The sequence below is a fragment of the Thamnophis sirtalis genome, unplaced genomic scaffold (genome assembly GCF_051295495.1).
Source record: "Thamnophis sirtalis isolate CommonGarterSnake01/CBP01778 unplaced genomic scaffold, rThaSir2_p1.2 scaffold_9, whole genome shotgun sequence".
NCBI lineage: Eukaryota > Metazoa > Chordata > Lepidosauria > Squamata > Natricidae > Thamnophis > Thamnophis sirtalis.
This window is the reverse complement of record NW_028261389.1, coordinates 60,490,621-60,506,447: the sequence shown is the minus strand read 5'-3', so window position 1 is coordinate 60,506,447 and position 15,827 is coordinate 60,490,621. Positions and strand designations below refer to the sequence as shown.

The following is a 15,827-nucleotide window of genomic DNA, read 5'->3' as shown; positions in this document are numbered from 1 at the left end:
ATCAACCTTGATGTAGAAATTCCAATGGGAAAGCAAGGGTTAGTGGCCGGAAATAATTCTTAACTAGTTTATGTGGAATGTGCAAACGTTGCATCTGCAATTGAATGGAATGGAATGGAATACAATGGAATAGGTTTTATTGGCCATGTGTGATTGGACACACAAGGAATTAATAATTGTAATAATAACTAGGCTGTGATCCTCTAGACATTTCTTTTGATGGAGAATATAAACCAGTGTTCCTCTCCGTTTTGCATTGGTCCAACCAGAGTTGGAATATTGTACCCATTTAGGAATGATATGGATAACTTTAACCATGTCACCAAGAGCAACCAAAGAAGATGATATGGAAGAAGAAAGATATGAGAAATGTGCAAGTTTGAAGAAAACAGTGGTGAGATACAATAATGACGGTGCTGAGAGGTTATAAATTTCTAATAAGTTTATGCACTGACCAGCAGAGCGAAGAGAGACTATGCTGCTAAACATTCTTCATTCGCTCTTCCAATAGCGAAAAGGACAAATTAGATCGCTCGCAGAACTTCATTTCGCCAAGAGCGCATGCGCCTCATTCCTGTTCTGTAATTTCCGGGTTGCAAATGATAGAGTGAGAAGGGCTAGAACAGCTTGGAAGGAGAAAGGCAGAGGACTTCGTTGCAGGTTCGCGCGTTGGTCCGGGGAAAGACCGTTAGCCCTCCCCCTCCTTTATGCGTCTTTCCCATTAAATGTGGGTCCGGATCAAGCGCCATGCCTCTGGAAGTATTGAGTGGGCCCCTTAGGGTGGCAAAGAACTCTCTGCCCAACCACCTGCAGAAAGTCGGTCTCGCGCATTTGCAGCTGGGGCGCGACTATGCGAACCAATACATTCAGGTAAAGGCAGTTCGTGCATTTCAGAGGCATTTCAGATGCCAGCCTTGAAACACGGGTGGAGTTACGGGCTGCAGAAAAGTTGCTCTGCTTCTAGTTTTCCGACATAAAACGTGCTCAATGAGGATGAGGTATATTTAATGTTTATTTTTTTAAAAAGTGGGTTTATTTAATCCATTGGGACGGATTCCCAAATAAATGGATGCAATTTATCTTCCTAAAACAGCCCACTTGCTAGGGAAGATTGTCCTTTGGAGCGTTGCTCCAAATGCCAGGCAGATAGATGTATCTTTGGAATTGCAAAGTTCTGAATTCGATGATGATGATATCTTTAATATTACAAAACAATATCTACCTATCCCAGAATCTTGGGCAGGACTCAATGGATAGACAAAAATCCAGTCTGAACATCTGGCTAACTTTACATACAGCTATAATATATTACATTATATGCCACCAGACTCCCAGCATCTCTGGGTGGTTATATCCCTTCCTGTCTTGTAACTAGATGTGACCTCTCTTGTAATAAGCATTAGGTTCAGTCAAAGTTAAATCTCATGTATGTTTTAGTCCTACAAACATAAAGATTTCTTTCCACAGTGTCTGTCTTGCATTGCTTCAGTTTAAAATTAGTTGCTTTAAAATAGGTATCTCTTTTTCTGATATTTCCAATTCTTGAGGGTGGGGAGCAGACCCCAAACCCAGACTATTTTACACAAGCAATTTGGTAATTCTAAATTGGATGTTTGACACACAAACATGGATTTACAAACTGGTCTCTTATCCTTATATAGGATTTGTTCAAATTAACCTCAGTTTAAGAACCACAGGTCTAATATATAGATATTTAGAGAATAAACAGATTTTTAAGTGAACCTTTTCCATATGGGAATCCATATGATCCATTCATGTTTTAATTTTAAGTTTTATTTTTGGTTTTTATTTCTTTTTCTGAAGACAGACAAGTGCCTTCTGAATCTTAGGCAATTTCACTCTATGTGGGTATATAATATACAGCTTCGTTTTACTGATACAGAATTACAGCGGGAGAAATCTTTAGAATATAAAGCTAACAGGACTGGAATAAAAAGCTATCTGGCGAATTATTAGGATTTTTTACTTTCTTTTAAATAGTTTATGAAACCATTTTTTAAATTAGTAAACCATATCACAACATTTTTTTCCCTTTTTATTCAGTATAAAATGAATTCTATGTCTATCAGTAATTTTCTGTTGTGCCATTTATTCCAATATAAAGAGTAGGTATGTTATTTTATATCACCTATGCTTTGGAATATACCCAATATGATTCAAGGTACAACAATATATTGGGCCTGTTGTTGACATTGTTATATACAGATTCCAGGCTTTCTTGGGAATCTTTGCTTTTCCTTGATGTTGAACAAGTATTTCAGTTGCCGTTTACATACTACTTATGTTTATTTTGAGGAAAACCTCTGCAGAAAAATCATGCAATCAGACTTCATTGGTATTCATATATACAGCGTGCATGACATTAAGCGAAAGATGATGTGTTTTTCATTGCTGATAATGAACTCAGAACTACAAAGTAAAATGGAGCATTAGGAAGAGCCACAGGAGTTTTGTAAGAAAAATGTTTTAACTCAATTTTGTCAGCTTTCAAAATAGCCAGCAAAAGAGTTCTATGTCTGCTCAGAAATAAGTTCCACTAAATTCATTGATACTAAAGCAGCCATAACGTGAGATTTGGACATTAAGTGTGAAACCTACTGGGTCAGGCTGGACAGCCTCTTAGAACCCCTTTACTTCTATATTAAAAGTCACATAGACAAGAGTTGGAACTTGCAATAGACAGGGACAGTTAGAAGTTACTTAAAGGAAGTGTCCCCATTCACTAACCACAGGATGTTCTTGCCAATGTCCCTACTTGTGTTAAGAGTCCAAACCACAAAGTTCAATTAAAGTTCGTTAATAACACGTAAGCCATACCTGAAACAAAAGGAGAAGTAAGACCTTCATCTCCTTATAAGGTTTTCTCCTCAAGGTAACCACTAAGAAATGTGTTAAGTATTTCCGTGTTGCAATGCTTTTGAGAATGTATAAGAATACGTGCTTCGATAATTAAGGTTGTTCAGAACTTGCAATGCTAAGCCATGGGCTAGCTTTCTGAACCTGGCTGCCAAATAAACTTTTCCTGTATCCTGAGATGTCTAACGCCTGTCATTTTATGCAACAATACCTATTACAAAATTAGTGACGTTAGGATTGTAGCCTGAATCGCCATCATTATCCCAATCGTAATACTTATTGTCAATGATCCACTGTGTAAACATTGGCTTGAAGGGAAATGAAAATTATTTTATCTAACTATATTGCGTTCCTCTGAGAGTTGCTTGTGGCAGAAAAGTGATGATATTGCCTTGCCAGGTTGCATTTGCCTTATATTTATATTTTAGGAACATTCTCTTAATTCCTCTGCCTCTGTAAAATACCCTGAATCTCTTTAGTATTCTAGAAATATTTCAAAAGGATGTGGGAGATAATATTGTTTAAAGGTATAGTTTTAAGTTCTGAATATGGTTGATATTTATAAAATTTCAAAATGTATTAATTAGGGTATTTTTCTCTGTTTTAGGGATCATTTGTTACATCCCATCAATTGATTAATCTTGGAAATGGGACACCTTTCTTCAAGATAGTACTTCAAGGTATTTCAGCACAATTACTATATTCTCATGATTCTTAGTTAGGTTTATCAAACAAGGTGTGTATTCAACAAGGATGGTGTGGGTGAGATATACAGAATACAACAGCAGTGAATGATCACAGAACATGTATATAGTTCCTGGGGGAATGGGTGCAAGTTCTATTGTGCAGTGTAAATAATGTAAATATTGTTTGAGAACAAAAGCTTTCCAAACTATGACTCTTGCTTTTTAGTATTTGTTTACCATGCCTACCTGTAAAGTGAAAAAAGATGAGCATAATTTGGCTGGTAGAATGACTTGGGGGACAGTAAATTCTTTACACATCCTTCCCTATTAAAAATGTTCTGAGAACTACTGCATATAAAGAAGTGTTTTCTTCTTAACGGTCCAGGGTTTCCTTCATACTCTGATGAGAAATAATCTGATATGCTTAATCATAATATTGGCAAATGTGGGAGCAGTAGCTGTTGTTGTATTTAGACAAATGCAAATAGTGAGACTGTGATATTTTAACTTTTCAGAATCAGAAAACTCATCTTCCAGGAATAGCAGCATCTATATTTTAATATTTGGGAAACTGGCAGAAGATTGTGCCAAAGTTGTCCAACAAGGGGTAAGAAATTTTATTTTTCTTGTTAGTAATATTAATATATATTGTATATCTATGTTACCCAATTGATACCTATGATGTTGCAATACCAATATGTATCTTTATTTTAATCAATGTTCATTGTCATTTTCCACAGATTTTTGGCTGGTTTTCTTCTTTTTGCCTCATCTTTTTTAAAAAAAATTTGCATGGTAATATGACGAATGTTAACATTTTTTTTTCTTACTCTTTCAGTTGTCTTCTAATTGTCTTACAACCATTCACACTTACGATTTTTTCAGTCATGTTTTTTAAACAGACCATTGTAATCCAATACCATTTCTGTTTGTTCTAAGTGAGCAGCTGGATGTGTTAAAAAGTGAATATGTTAGATCTATCCAGCTCACAGAATTTCGTATGTAATAAAACATGGGCTATTCTATACCAAAACCAGGAAAGTTTCTTCTGTTATTTCTAAGACAAAATTTAAGGCTATATGTCAACCTGAGCAACACAATCATCATCTCAATATCCTGAAATCCAACCATAGGTAGCTTTTGTAGAACTGACAGTTGGCAGAATAACTTCTGCTGTTCAGGCGCACATTTATGAAAGTTACAGGATCAATAAGGCCCTTATCAATTTCCTCATCTACTACCTAAGCCGATTAATCTGTTTGTACGAAATTAGAAGTATACTGTACTGTACTGTACTGTACTGTACTGTACTATACTATACTATACTATACTATACTATTGAAAAAAAACAGAATGTACCCTCTTTCCCTGAAAATAAAACATCCCTGGATAATAAGCCCAATTGGGCTTTTAAGTGCATGCACTAAAATAAGCCCTCCCCCAAAAATAAGCCGTACCCAAAAACATTGCAACACAGCAACAGCCATGAGGTGAACACGAGACTCGTTATTTCCTGCACCTCAAAAATAATAAGACCTCCCCAAAAATAAGGCCAAGCACTTATTGTGGAGGTCAAAAGAAAATAAGACCCTGTCTTATTTTCGGGGAAACACGGTATTAAATTCTGTGTAACCTACTATTAAGAATAAGAACATAAAATGATTTTGAATTGAGTTTTGACTCCTGGTAATTCTTTGGACACAGCCATCTGGTACTAGCAACTTGTAGGTATAGTATAAATATTTTTAATAAATACATTTATATAAAAATTATATGTTTGCAGTATGGAATTGGCGAGAAAATCTATTTTGCCAACTCTAATTCAGTCTTTCTATAAGTGTCCCGGAATGGATGAAAAAGATTAAAACTAACAAAAACAAAGTTGATGTCAATAAAGCAGGTTAAGAAACAACAGAGGGAAATACTCATTTGGAAAAAATAAACTTGCAGTTTGTGAAGGAATATAGATACAGAACAAAGTGACAAAGTATAGAACGGAATGGAGTGCTAATACTAAGAAAATATGAATAGAAAGTCACTAATGGTTTAAGCAACAGCTATCATTAAGGGCTCCAATAGGTGATTTTTAAAAGTTGCAGATTCATGTGAATAGAATGAATTGCAGACTCTTCAAGGAACCTTGAAAAAAAGCCAATTAAAGCATATAGCAAGAGCACTAAATTTTTCTAAAGAAAAAATTTGGGCAGCCAAGTCCACTGATAAAATAAAGAGATTGTGTGATCCAAGTAATGTGCCTATTTTAAAATTGTAGCAGCTTCTCTGCACTCATAGCATTGGCAATTCAACAGAGATAATGTATGGATTTATGGTCAAATAGAACATGCTTATCAAGGATCTTTTTTCTAATTGTTAAAGCCCTCATATCTTTTTTCAGGCCTACTTTAGCTTTGGAAACTGCAAAACAATTCTCTAAAAAGATGTGTTCCCTCATCTTCCAAAGCACTTCTTTCCAATGATCAACATATCCCTCTTATTCATTTGCTTAGTTTTATTTTTTAATGTGTTGCAGTACTCTTGAAGACTGTAACTTACCCATAATAAATATAAGAACAGATTTTGAAGAGTTAAACTTTAAAAACTTGCATTGATTTACCCATCTTGGGTAAATAAGGTTAAGAAACTGAAAGTTCTGTGGAACAGCTTTGCTTTTTTATTTTCCTAAATTCCATCAGGAAATTTACATCTGGACCTCTGGGGCAGGCTTTGTTAGTAAGCACTATTAACTCTGCCTTATCTATATTTAATTTCATCTCCATTTACAGTGGATTCCAGTTGTGGATTCAGAATTTCCTGTAGTGCATCTATAATAAAAGGAAAAAAGAGAAAAGTGAATTGGACGGCAAATTGATAAAAATCTCTACAAATTTTTATGCATTCTATATTTGTAAAGAGAGCCAGCTTGGCTAAGGCAGCAGGCTGCTGTTGTTAGTTGCGAAGTCGTGTCTGACCTATCGCGACCCCATGGACGACGTTCTTCCAGGCCTTCATGTCCTCTACCATCCTCTGGAGTCCATTTAAACTCATGCCTACTGCTTCGGTGACTCCATCTACTGGTGACTGGCCGGTTTGATTGCCTTGCAGTCCAAGAGACTCACAGGAGTCTTCTCCAGCACCACAGTTCAAAGGCCTCAGTTCTTTGGCGCTCAGCCTTTCTTATGGTCCAAGGCAGCAAGCTAGAAAGCAGGAAAGAGTCAGTTTTAGTCCTGCCTTAAGCACAAAACCAACTGGATGACCTTGCGCCAGTTAATCTCCCCAAGTACTAGGAAGAACTACCTTTGAAACACCTAAAGGCCTCATATCTTTTTTCCAGCCTACTTTAGCTTTGGAAACTGCAAAACAATTCTCTAAAAAGATGTGTTCCCTCATCAAAGTATAGCCAGCCAAACAAACAGGTTTAAAGATAGTTTCTATCCTTGGGCTGAGAGACTTTTAAATACAACCACAATCACTCCATGCACATGCTAGTTTTTTCTTTCTTTCTTTTTTGTTTCTGTTATAAGTTTGCACCAGTGAGGTTAAACCAATTTCGTTGTATTTAAGTACAATGACAATAAAGATTATACTTATACTTATATACTTATACTTCCAAAGCACTTCTTTCTTGTCAAAAAAGCCTCTGAGACCACTACAGAAGTTGCCAGGAACCAAGTCTGGCTGAAAGGTTCAAACACATACACACACATATTCATACACACTTTTTATTTTTGTAAAACGCAAATGCCAGTTCTTTTTCCTGACTTGGGCCCATCTTGAGAAAATAAAATGTAATTAAATAATATTCAAATCAGTGGCACTTCTGCGTGAGTCCATCACTTTCAGTGGTATGTGCATATACAATTTGGTGAAAAAAAATATTCACCTATCCCTCTGGATTTTCTAAGCATTTGTAAATCTTTTCCATTGAAAGCTACGAGAGCTTTACACTCTCTCTCAATAATATAAGTCAATCTGAATGAACGAATAACAGGAAAATGCAGTTCATTGGTTTCATAAACAAAGTCATCTGCAGGCAATATGACATTGTGAAAATGTAATTGACCCTTTAAATTCAGCATCTGGTTGCATCAACTTTGGTTTCAAGAGTTACAAAACACTTCTTTTCTCATCAGATTCAGTGGCAGAGGTACACAAAAAAGCTGAAGGGGAGTAAATACTTTTTCAGAGAAATGTTTCATCAAGTCCATCAGACCTACAACCTCCGTTAATGTCAAACATCAAAAATGATTTATACTGTACTTACACTGGAATAAGCTATGTCACTACCCTGGAGATATTTGAAAATATTTTCTATTTTTCTGCCTCTGTGTTTGTATACATAAGAGTTTTAAAGAAATTTCTGGGTTACTTATTCTGACAAGCTAATATAGTCTGGCTTAGAATGGCTTCATTTCATCGTCATTTGAAAGTATTATTGTGTTATTTCTCCAATGAAGTTTTCAGGTTATTGACATTTAAAACACTGTTTAGAAAGCATGTAATGGAAAGCTTCATTACAAAAGTCACTCTTCATAAAATGACATTTTTGACTTGATAACTATTTGGCTTTCGGTTAATACCATGCTGAAAAATATGTGTGTATATTTGTATTTATATTCATATTCTGATTTATAAAATATATTGGTGAAGAGGTCTTATTAAGAATTGACTTTTTCAAGAAACATTTTTTTATTTGCACTTTTTCAGACATTCTATTAGTTTTATCTCTATTATTCTTAAAACTGACTTTTTCAAGAAACTTAATGTTTTTATAATTATCTTACTTAAGTGACCCATCGCTTTCATACTTGCACATTTCTACATCTGATTTTTTTAAAACTTGGTCTTGTTTTGCCTTATTTCCTCATTAATTTAAGTGGTTACTTTGCTAACCATAGCAGTCAGAAACAAATATGTGAAATAAACATTTAAACATATTTCCTAGCATGAGAAAAATTACATGTATTTCTTGGTTAAAGTGGGTTTTATTTTAAATTTGCCATATACAACATGCTTATAGTTATATAAACATCGTTCAGATTGATATTTGCACTTCAAATCTCTGTTGTTGGGTTTTTCTGTTACCCAATTCTACCAGATTGCTACTATATCAAGGTGGTTTAACCAATGATCATTTGCAAACCTATATTCTACGCAATCCATTCTCCTTCTTTTGTATTGTATTTTTGTTGTTGTTATTACATTTATTTAAAATCTTTGTTTTTTAACATGCATTTTCTCTTTGTTAAGGATTGTAATATATGGAGACACTATTCATCTTAAATGGGCAGTTAGGTTCTGCTTCATTTTATTCATTTTAGCATTTTTCAAAATTATAGCAATAGCACTAGCATTTAGACATATACTACTTCATAGCACTTTACAGCACTCTCCAAGGCAAGGCTGTTAAATGTGCTGCCCACACCCGGTTTACCGAAGAGGGAAAAAGTCCCGATAGTCACGTGACATCGCCATGATGATGTGAGTTTGACACCCCTGCTCTAAGCAGTTTACAGGGCCAGCATATTGCTGGCTCCCACCAATCTTGAGTTCTCATTTTACCGACTTTGGAAGGATGGGAGGTTGAGTCAAGCTTGAGCCAGCCAGGATCGAACTCCTGGCAGTGAGCACAGTTTGCCTGCAATATACATTCTAATCACTGCGCCACTACAGCTCTTATTATCAGCCTCTTCTTATAATTTTTAAAAGGTAGAGGTGATGTAAATGGTATAACAATAGTGACAGATATAGTAACATGCTAATTGGCTATATATTTTTTGTTTTCAATAGGATATCATCATGGTGGCTGGATTCAGCTTGACAAAGTCCACTAATGATCCCAATAGACATGGATGTCAGGTGGAAGTGTCTGAAGAAGCCGGCTCAACGATCTATGTACTTTGAGCAAGGATTTTTTTTCTCATTCTGTCCATTTATACTTAATCTGTAGTTGACTTAGGCAGTGATTTTAAAAGATGACTATGGTTATTAAAATTAATGAAAATTGAGAACTTTTACAATGACACATAAACTTGTTCCTTTCGTATATTAGAAACTGCCAGATTTAAACCAGTTATGGCTAAAGTTACATCTCTGTTTTATATTTTTCCTTTCTAGGAAATAGGATCACTAGTAGTCATTATCAATAGATAACACAAAGAATGAAGAAAGAATAATTTTAATTTATACATGATGTTTTATATTGTTTAATTTATACATGCTTGTTTTAGATTGTTTTTATGATGGCTGATGGGAGTTTTTGAAGCAGAATGCAAATAAATAAATATATAATTAAGCAAAAAGTTAAAAATACTAAAACCAAAATAAATTTTATAGTTGCTTTAAAAGGAATGTATTACAATATACACATAGTTGTGTATCTATGATATAGATATAGATATTTTAGTTAAAATATCAATGCTATATTTTTGGATCTTTAAATCTAAATATTTAAGTTATACAAATCTGAATTTCTCATTGTCCCTCATTGATAATTGTTATAGCAATAGCACTTAGACTTATATCCCACTTTACAGTGCTTTACAGCACTCTAAGCGGTTTACAGAGTCAGCATATTGCCCCCAACAATTTTGGTCCTCATTTTCCTTACCTCTGAAGAATGGAAGACTGAGTCAACCTTGAGCCTGGTGAGATTTGAACTGCCAAATTGCAGGCAGCTGGCAGTCAGTAGAAGTAGCCTGGAGTACTGCACTCTAACCATTGCACAACTATGGCTCATAAGAGCTCACCTGGTTATAGGAGAAATAAAATCCCTAGGTAGGATTAGTGAAGATGTTCCTAATTGGTATAATATTCTTAGTGCTATGTTTTCAAAATAATAAATTGACAGTGAATCTATTTGCAAACTAGTACCTTATTTTAGAGAATGAACAATGATGAACAAGAAAATGACATCTTATTCATGAGATCATTTTCATTTTACCTTTTTTCATAGCACCTGAAATAAATATCTATTTCTGATATAATACTTAATTTAGTGTTTAATTTTGATAAATATTTAATAAAAACCTTGTTAAAATATTGGCATGAAGTTTTTTATAGTGCTAAGAATTTTTTTACCCCACAGGTTTGTTCTGGATCATCTGGGGCAGAAACAGCATCCGTGGTAAGTTTGAATCAATTAAATTTTGTGGGCTGAATATCTAAAAATAAGTTTTCTCTATTTTGCATTAGATGACAAGGCCAGGCCAATCTTATCAAGATGGATAACCAGCAATACACATTACTTTTTACCATATGTTAAAAGTACTGACATTAAAATATAATTAAAAAGTATTGACGTTAAAAGTGGAGAATAACATACATGTTCTCAAATTGTTCGGGTCACTCCCTGGTTTACCTGGGTGCAAAGTTGATAAGTATGGGAGTAAATACAATGGTCCAGAAATTGTTAGAGATATGTACAAATAATTGGTACAAGATGACAACTACACTTCCATGTTCTGACCCACCTCCTTCTCCGTTCAGGAACAAAAGCCAAAAGCCACGTAACTAAAAAGGTTTCTTTTAATCAGTCCCAGCTCTTGTTGGCTTCAAGCCCAAATAAACAAAGATAATAGCTCTGGCAAAAGTCCTGTAACTCACAAAACACTGCAACCAGGATTCTATATATCCATCCACTTATCCAAGTTAGCTTCTCTCGATATATGAACACGAACGAGAAACATTGACTTCTGCAACCAGGGCATGGCACCAGCAGTCTCTTTTATCAGCAGGAGGGGATTCTAATGAGCAACAGCTGCTCGTTATCATCTCCTGTAAGTACTCAGTTGTTCTTTACGCTGAGTAGACCTGCGCCTGCATGCATCCTGATACAACTCCCAAATGCTTTAATGAACATTCCCTTTGATCCAATGCTCTGCCGCCACCTGGTGGCCAACCAGACTCTCGCTCTGCTCGGAGTCGACACCCTGTCCAGGGTCCTCCACCTCCTCCAAGGCTGACTCATACGACCCCTCGCTGTCGGAGTCTGGCGGCTGCAACGGCTCCTGCCGGGCCACGATGCTTCTGTAACCAATTTATTTCTTGTGGACATTGCAGCAACACAGAACTTTGCCACTGCATACGTGGTAGCCAGGTTTGTGTCCTGGAGGAGAAAGCCTACATAAAAATTGTCTGCCCTCCCTGGCAATCTCTCTAGTAAGGGGAAAATATGTGCAGACTTACAAACTCTGTATAGCTCACAGTGTAATAGAACATGTGAGATATCTTCCACTTCTCCTTTACCACATATACATACCCATTCTGCTATTGGTGTTCTCTTATACCTGCCCTGGAGGAGTGCTGAGGGAAATCTGGCTCTGAAGAAAGCTATTCTTTGTTTTGGGAAGATCAGGTCATTTAGATATCTTACCGATTCCCACATACCCTGTTTAATTCTGTCCCTACTGTGGAGAGGAAACCTATTTAGTTCTTCTTGGAACTCCATGTCCTTCGTTCTATTGATTATTACTTGCTTTGCTTGATCAAAGCCTAGAGACATTAAGAATACTGATGAGAGCCCATAAGAGCCCAGCTTGTGATATATTGCCTGTTTCCAGGGGGAGGGAAAGTTGTCAATCAACACTAGTAGGAACAGTCCCTCTGGAAAAAAATTCATTTTAAGCCAATGAATGATCATCATCTTCCAGGCTCTTACCTGGATTTGAAGCATGCCTATCTCAATTCTTAACTGGGCATTTGGAGTTCCTTTGGGTGCAGCTAGGATGGCTCGCAGGAATTTGGTTTGTATGGTTTCTAGCAAGTCTTTATTTGCAAGGATTCTTGTTTGTGCCACATATAGAATTTGTGCCAATGTTTTGGCCTCAAAAGTTTTAAGGTACTAACTGCCCTCCGCCTGTGTAAAAGAGATGATATCGTGTCCCTCCCCCTCTGTTGGGAGAAGGCTGTTCAGTTTTGACATAGATGACTTCTTTGAACCCTCTTTCAATAAATCCTTCCATTCTCCATCATCCAGTCAGAGTTGAAGAAGCTTCTTGGATGAGAAGTAAAACATTTTCCTTTGGGACATCTGCTTCTGTATTTAAAAAAAAAATGAGGCATTATGTAAATTTGCATGATGAAATTCACTACTTGAAAAAGTTAACTGACTCTAGTTTATATGGGAAAAATCTATCTTTTTTTCCATAATAGTTTCTACTATTTTACATCTTAACAAAAAAAAAATAGTTCAGTCACAGAATTTTTGACCAGTTTGCCATAGATCATTTTCTAATTGGATCATTTTTATTTTATCTTGCCAGAAAGTTGCTCCCATATACACATACACTCCTCTGAATCAGCTTAAAAATGAAAGTGTGGTCAACCTGTATGGGGCTGTGAAATTCTTCAAGCCTCCATATTTAAGCAAAGGAACTGGTATGTATGATTGAATGTACACCTTACCATTATAATATGTTAGAGCAAGTGCCTTTTTTTAAAGCAAATGTGTGTCCAAGTAGATTGTGGACTAGTGGCCAATTTCAGATAAACTGCCATAGCTGATCAAGTAAACATTCAGTCATATCAGTCCATTCTGGAGAAAGTTGTGGAAAAGGCGCTCAAATGATAGCATCAAGAGGATCAAATGAATTATCTGGATCCATATAAATCTGGTTTTAGGCCAGGGTTCAGTGCAGAGGCAGTATTGGTCACATGCTCATGATGTTTGGCAGAGCATGGTATATCCATCCTAGTGCCCCTTGTTCTCTCAATGACTTTCAATACTGTTGACCATAATATCCTTCTGGACCAGCTGTGGGAAAAGGACTAGGGGGCACTGTGCAGCAGTGGTTCCTCAGGAGTCAATTCCAGTTGATGATGACAGATGGAAAGAGATTGATTCATGGCTCCTTGTGTGTTGGTGCTTCTGGGCTTGATGATCTTCACTCTGGTAGATTTGCCATTACTTTGGGGTGCAGTATTATTTGGATGCCGATATAGTCAGCTCTACATCGTCATACCAAGCTCTGTAGGTGAAGTTATCGTTGTATTGACCAGTGTCTGGAGGTTTTTCAGGTCTGGATAGGGTAGAACAAACTGCTCAATGTTAACAAGCCTGTGTGCTTGTTTGGACTCCCAGTACCTACAACTGATTTAATATGCAGTAATGGGCAGCTCTCAATGTGCCCATGTGTTAACACTGCTACACAAGCTGCATTGAATGCCAGTGGCTTCCAAATGCAATTCAGGTGGTTGACTATTGCCTATAAGCCCTGTATGGCAGAGGGGATTGCATACCTGAAATAATGCTTGTTTCCAATTGTTTATTGTTTTCAATACATTCTGGCGGAAAGGGTATGCTCTAGGTCCCCTCCATTAGATATTGCCATCTTGTGGGACTAAAAAGTGTGCCTTCTCTGTTGGCGGCCCCTTACTTTGGGCCAGTGCCCCCCCCCCTTGAGATCAGGACAAGAGTCTTTCTCCCATGACTCTAGAAAGCTTTGAAAATCTGGTTTTAGTCCAAGGCCTGGGGTTGGTGTTATTTGTTGAATGACTCCTGTTTTGCTTGATTATTAGAGCATTTTAGTTTGGCTGCCTATGATTTAATATCTTTAGCTGCTTTTACATCTTTTTTAGTTTTGTGCCCTGCTCAGTGTTCAATAATTTTGGTGGTTATTAAATTTAAATAAATAAATGAAATAAATTGTGATCTTGCAGAATGGGCAGGAATCTTGTAGAATTAAATTTAAAGAAGGGGGAAGTAGGCATGTTCATAGCAGACAGTGGTCCAGAATAAAAACTGAATGTGTCCAAACCTCTTTCACCATATTTTTCTTAAGTTCCATTAATTTATTTTTCTTAAGAGGATTTCTCTAATTTTATCTGATCTTAAAATTACTGAATTTATTTTTTATCTTACATCAAAATTACCAGTTTGCAGCTTTTCTTTCTTTCTTTCTTTCTTTCTTTCTTTCTTTCTTTCTTTCTTTCGTTCTTTCGTTCTTCTCTCTCTCTCTCTCCTTCTTTCTTTCTTTCTTTTTGGAACTTTGAAGTTTATCACTCAAGGTTTCTAACAGACGAATGGTTTCTGAATTAAGGGGACACAGGCTATGGAGCAGGAAGAAAAGTTCAGTAGCTGAGTCTCTGCTGCTGAGTTTGATTACTCTCATTTGTCAATGCAGTGGAAACTGCAGAAGAAAAGAGAAAAAGGCAAGAAAGAAGAAATAAGGACTCAGGAAAACAAAGAACTTAAGAGTTATTCCTTCCTCCAAAAAACGAACTCTTTGAATTAGGCGAGCAAGTTGGCCGCAGGCTCTTTACCCATTATGGAACTTAGTTTAATAAGAAATGCAAACATTTTGCTAATGTGAGACTGTTTCCTGTGCATTAATTTTGAAATGCAATTTTGACTTGCATTTTTTCTTTGTAATTGTAACACTTATTAAGTGACCACATTGGTGTGAGTGCCTTTGGAATGAGGAAAGAAAATATGCAATATTGAAGTAGGCAATTTTTTAAATTGCTAAAATATGTGTAATTTCATTTGAATTTGTTTCTCCATAAACAGAATCTGAAATTTGCAGTCCTTGTGCAATTATATTTTTTCCAAGAATAATTACTTTAAAACAGGGATCTGCAACCTTGATAACTTTTAAGACTTGTGGGCTTAACTAGCTGAGGAATTGTGGAAGTTGAAATCCACAAGCGCTAAAGTTGCCAAGGTTGGAAACCCCTGCTTTAAAACATCCCAAACTAAAGTACACTACCAGAAAAAGTTGGAAAGTCATGCATAATTTTCAGAAGAGTGTGATGTTGTTGTGAGACTCCACAGATACTGTGAGAGGGATCTTGGAGTCCTAATGGAAAACCATTATATGAGCCAGCAGTGTGCAGCAGCTACCAGAAACACCAGCACAGTTCTAGGTTGCATAAACAGGGGGAAAGAATCAAGATGACAGGAAGTGTTAATACCACTTTATAATGTCTTGTTAAGGCCACACTTGGAATCCTGCATTCAGTTTTGGTCACCATGATGTAAAAAAAAAATGTTGAGAATCTAGAAAGAGTGCAGAGAAGAGCAACAAAGATGATTAGGGGACTGGAGGTTAAAATATACAAAGAACGGTTGCAGGAACTGGGTATGTCTAGTTTAATGAAAAGGAGGAGTAGGGGAGACATGATAGCAGTGTTCCAATATCTCAGGGGCTGCCACAAATAAGAGGGAGTCAAGCTATTCTCCAAAGCACCCAAGGGTAGAACAAGAAGCAATGGGTGCAAACTGATCAAGGAGAGAAGCAACTTAGAACTGAGGAGACATTTCCTGAC

The 15,827-nt window shown here is 36.4% G+C and overlaps 1 protein-coding gene across 2 annotated transcripts in view; it reads left to right on the top strand.

The window, feature by feature from the left end:
- The first annotated feature begins 614 nt into the window (after positions 1-614).
- The window catches only part of POT1 (protection of telomeres 1), a 48,684-nt gene continuing 33,471 nt past the window's right edge, over positions 615-15,827 (top strand). Inside the window, exons 1-6 of one of the 2 annotated variants that reach the window (XM_087723685.1) lie at positions 615-870; positions 3,485-3,557; positions 4,079-4,170; positions 9,351-9,455; positions 10,648-10,686; positions 12,824-12,938. In XM_087723685.1, coding sequence (XP_087579811.1) covers positions 748-870; positions 3,485-3,557; positions 4,079-4,170; positions 9,351-9,455; positions 10,648-10,686; positions 12,824-12,938 — 547 coding nt within the window. In that variant the 5' untranslated portion in view covers positions 615-747. Of the gene's footprint in view, positions 871-910; positions 999-3,484; positions 3,558-4,078; positions 4,171-9,350; positions 9,456-10,647; positions 10,687-12,823; positions 12,939-15,827 lie in introns of those variants that run through there. The other variant, XM_087723686.1, reaches the window with a different exon arrangement.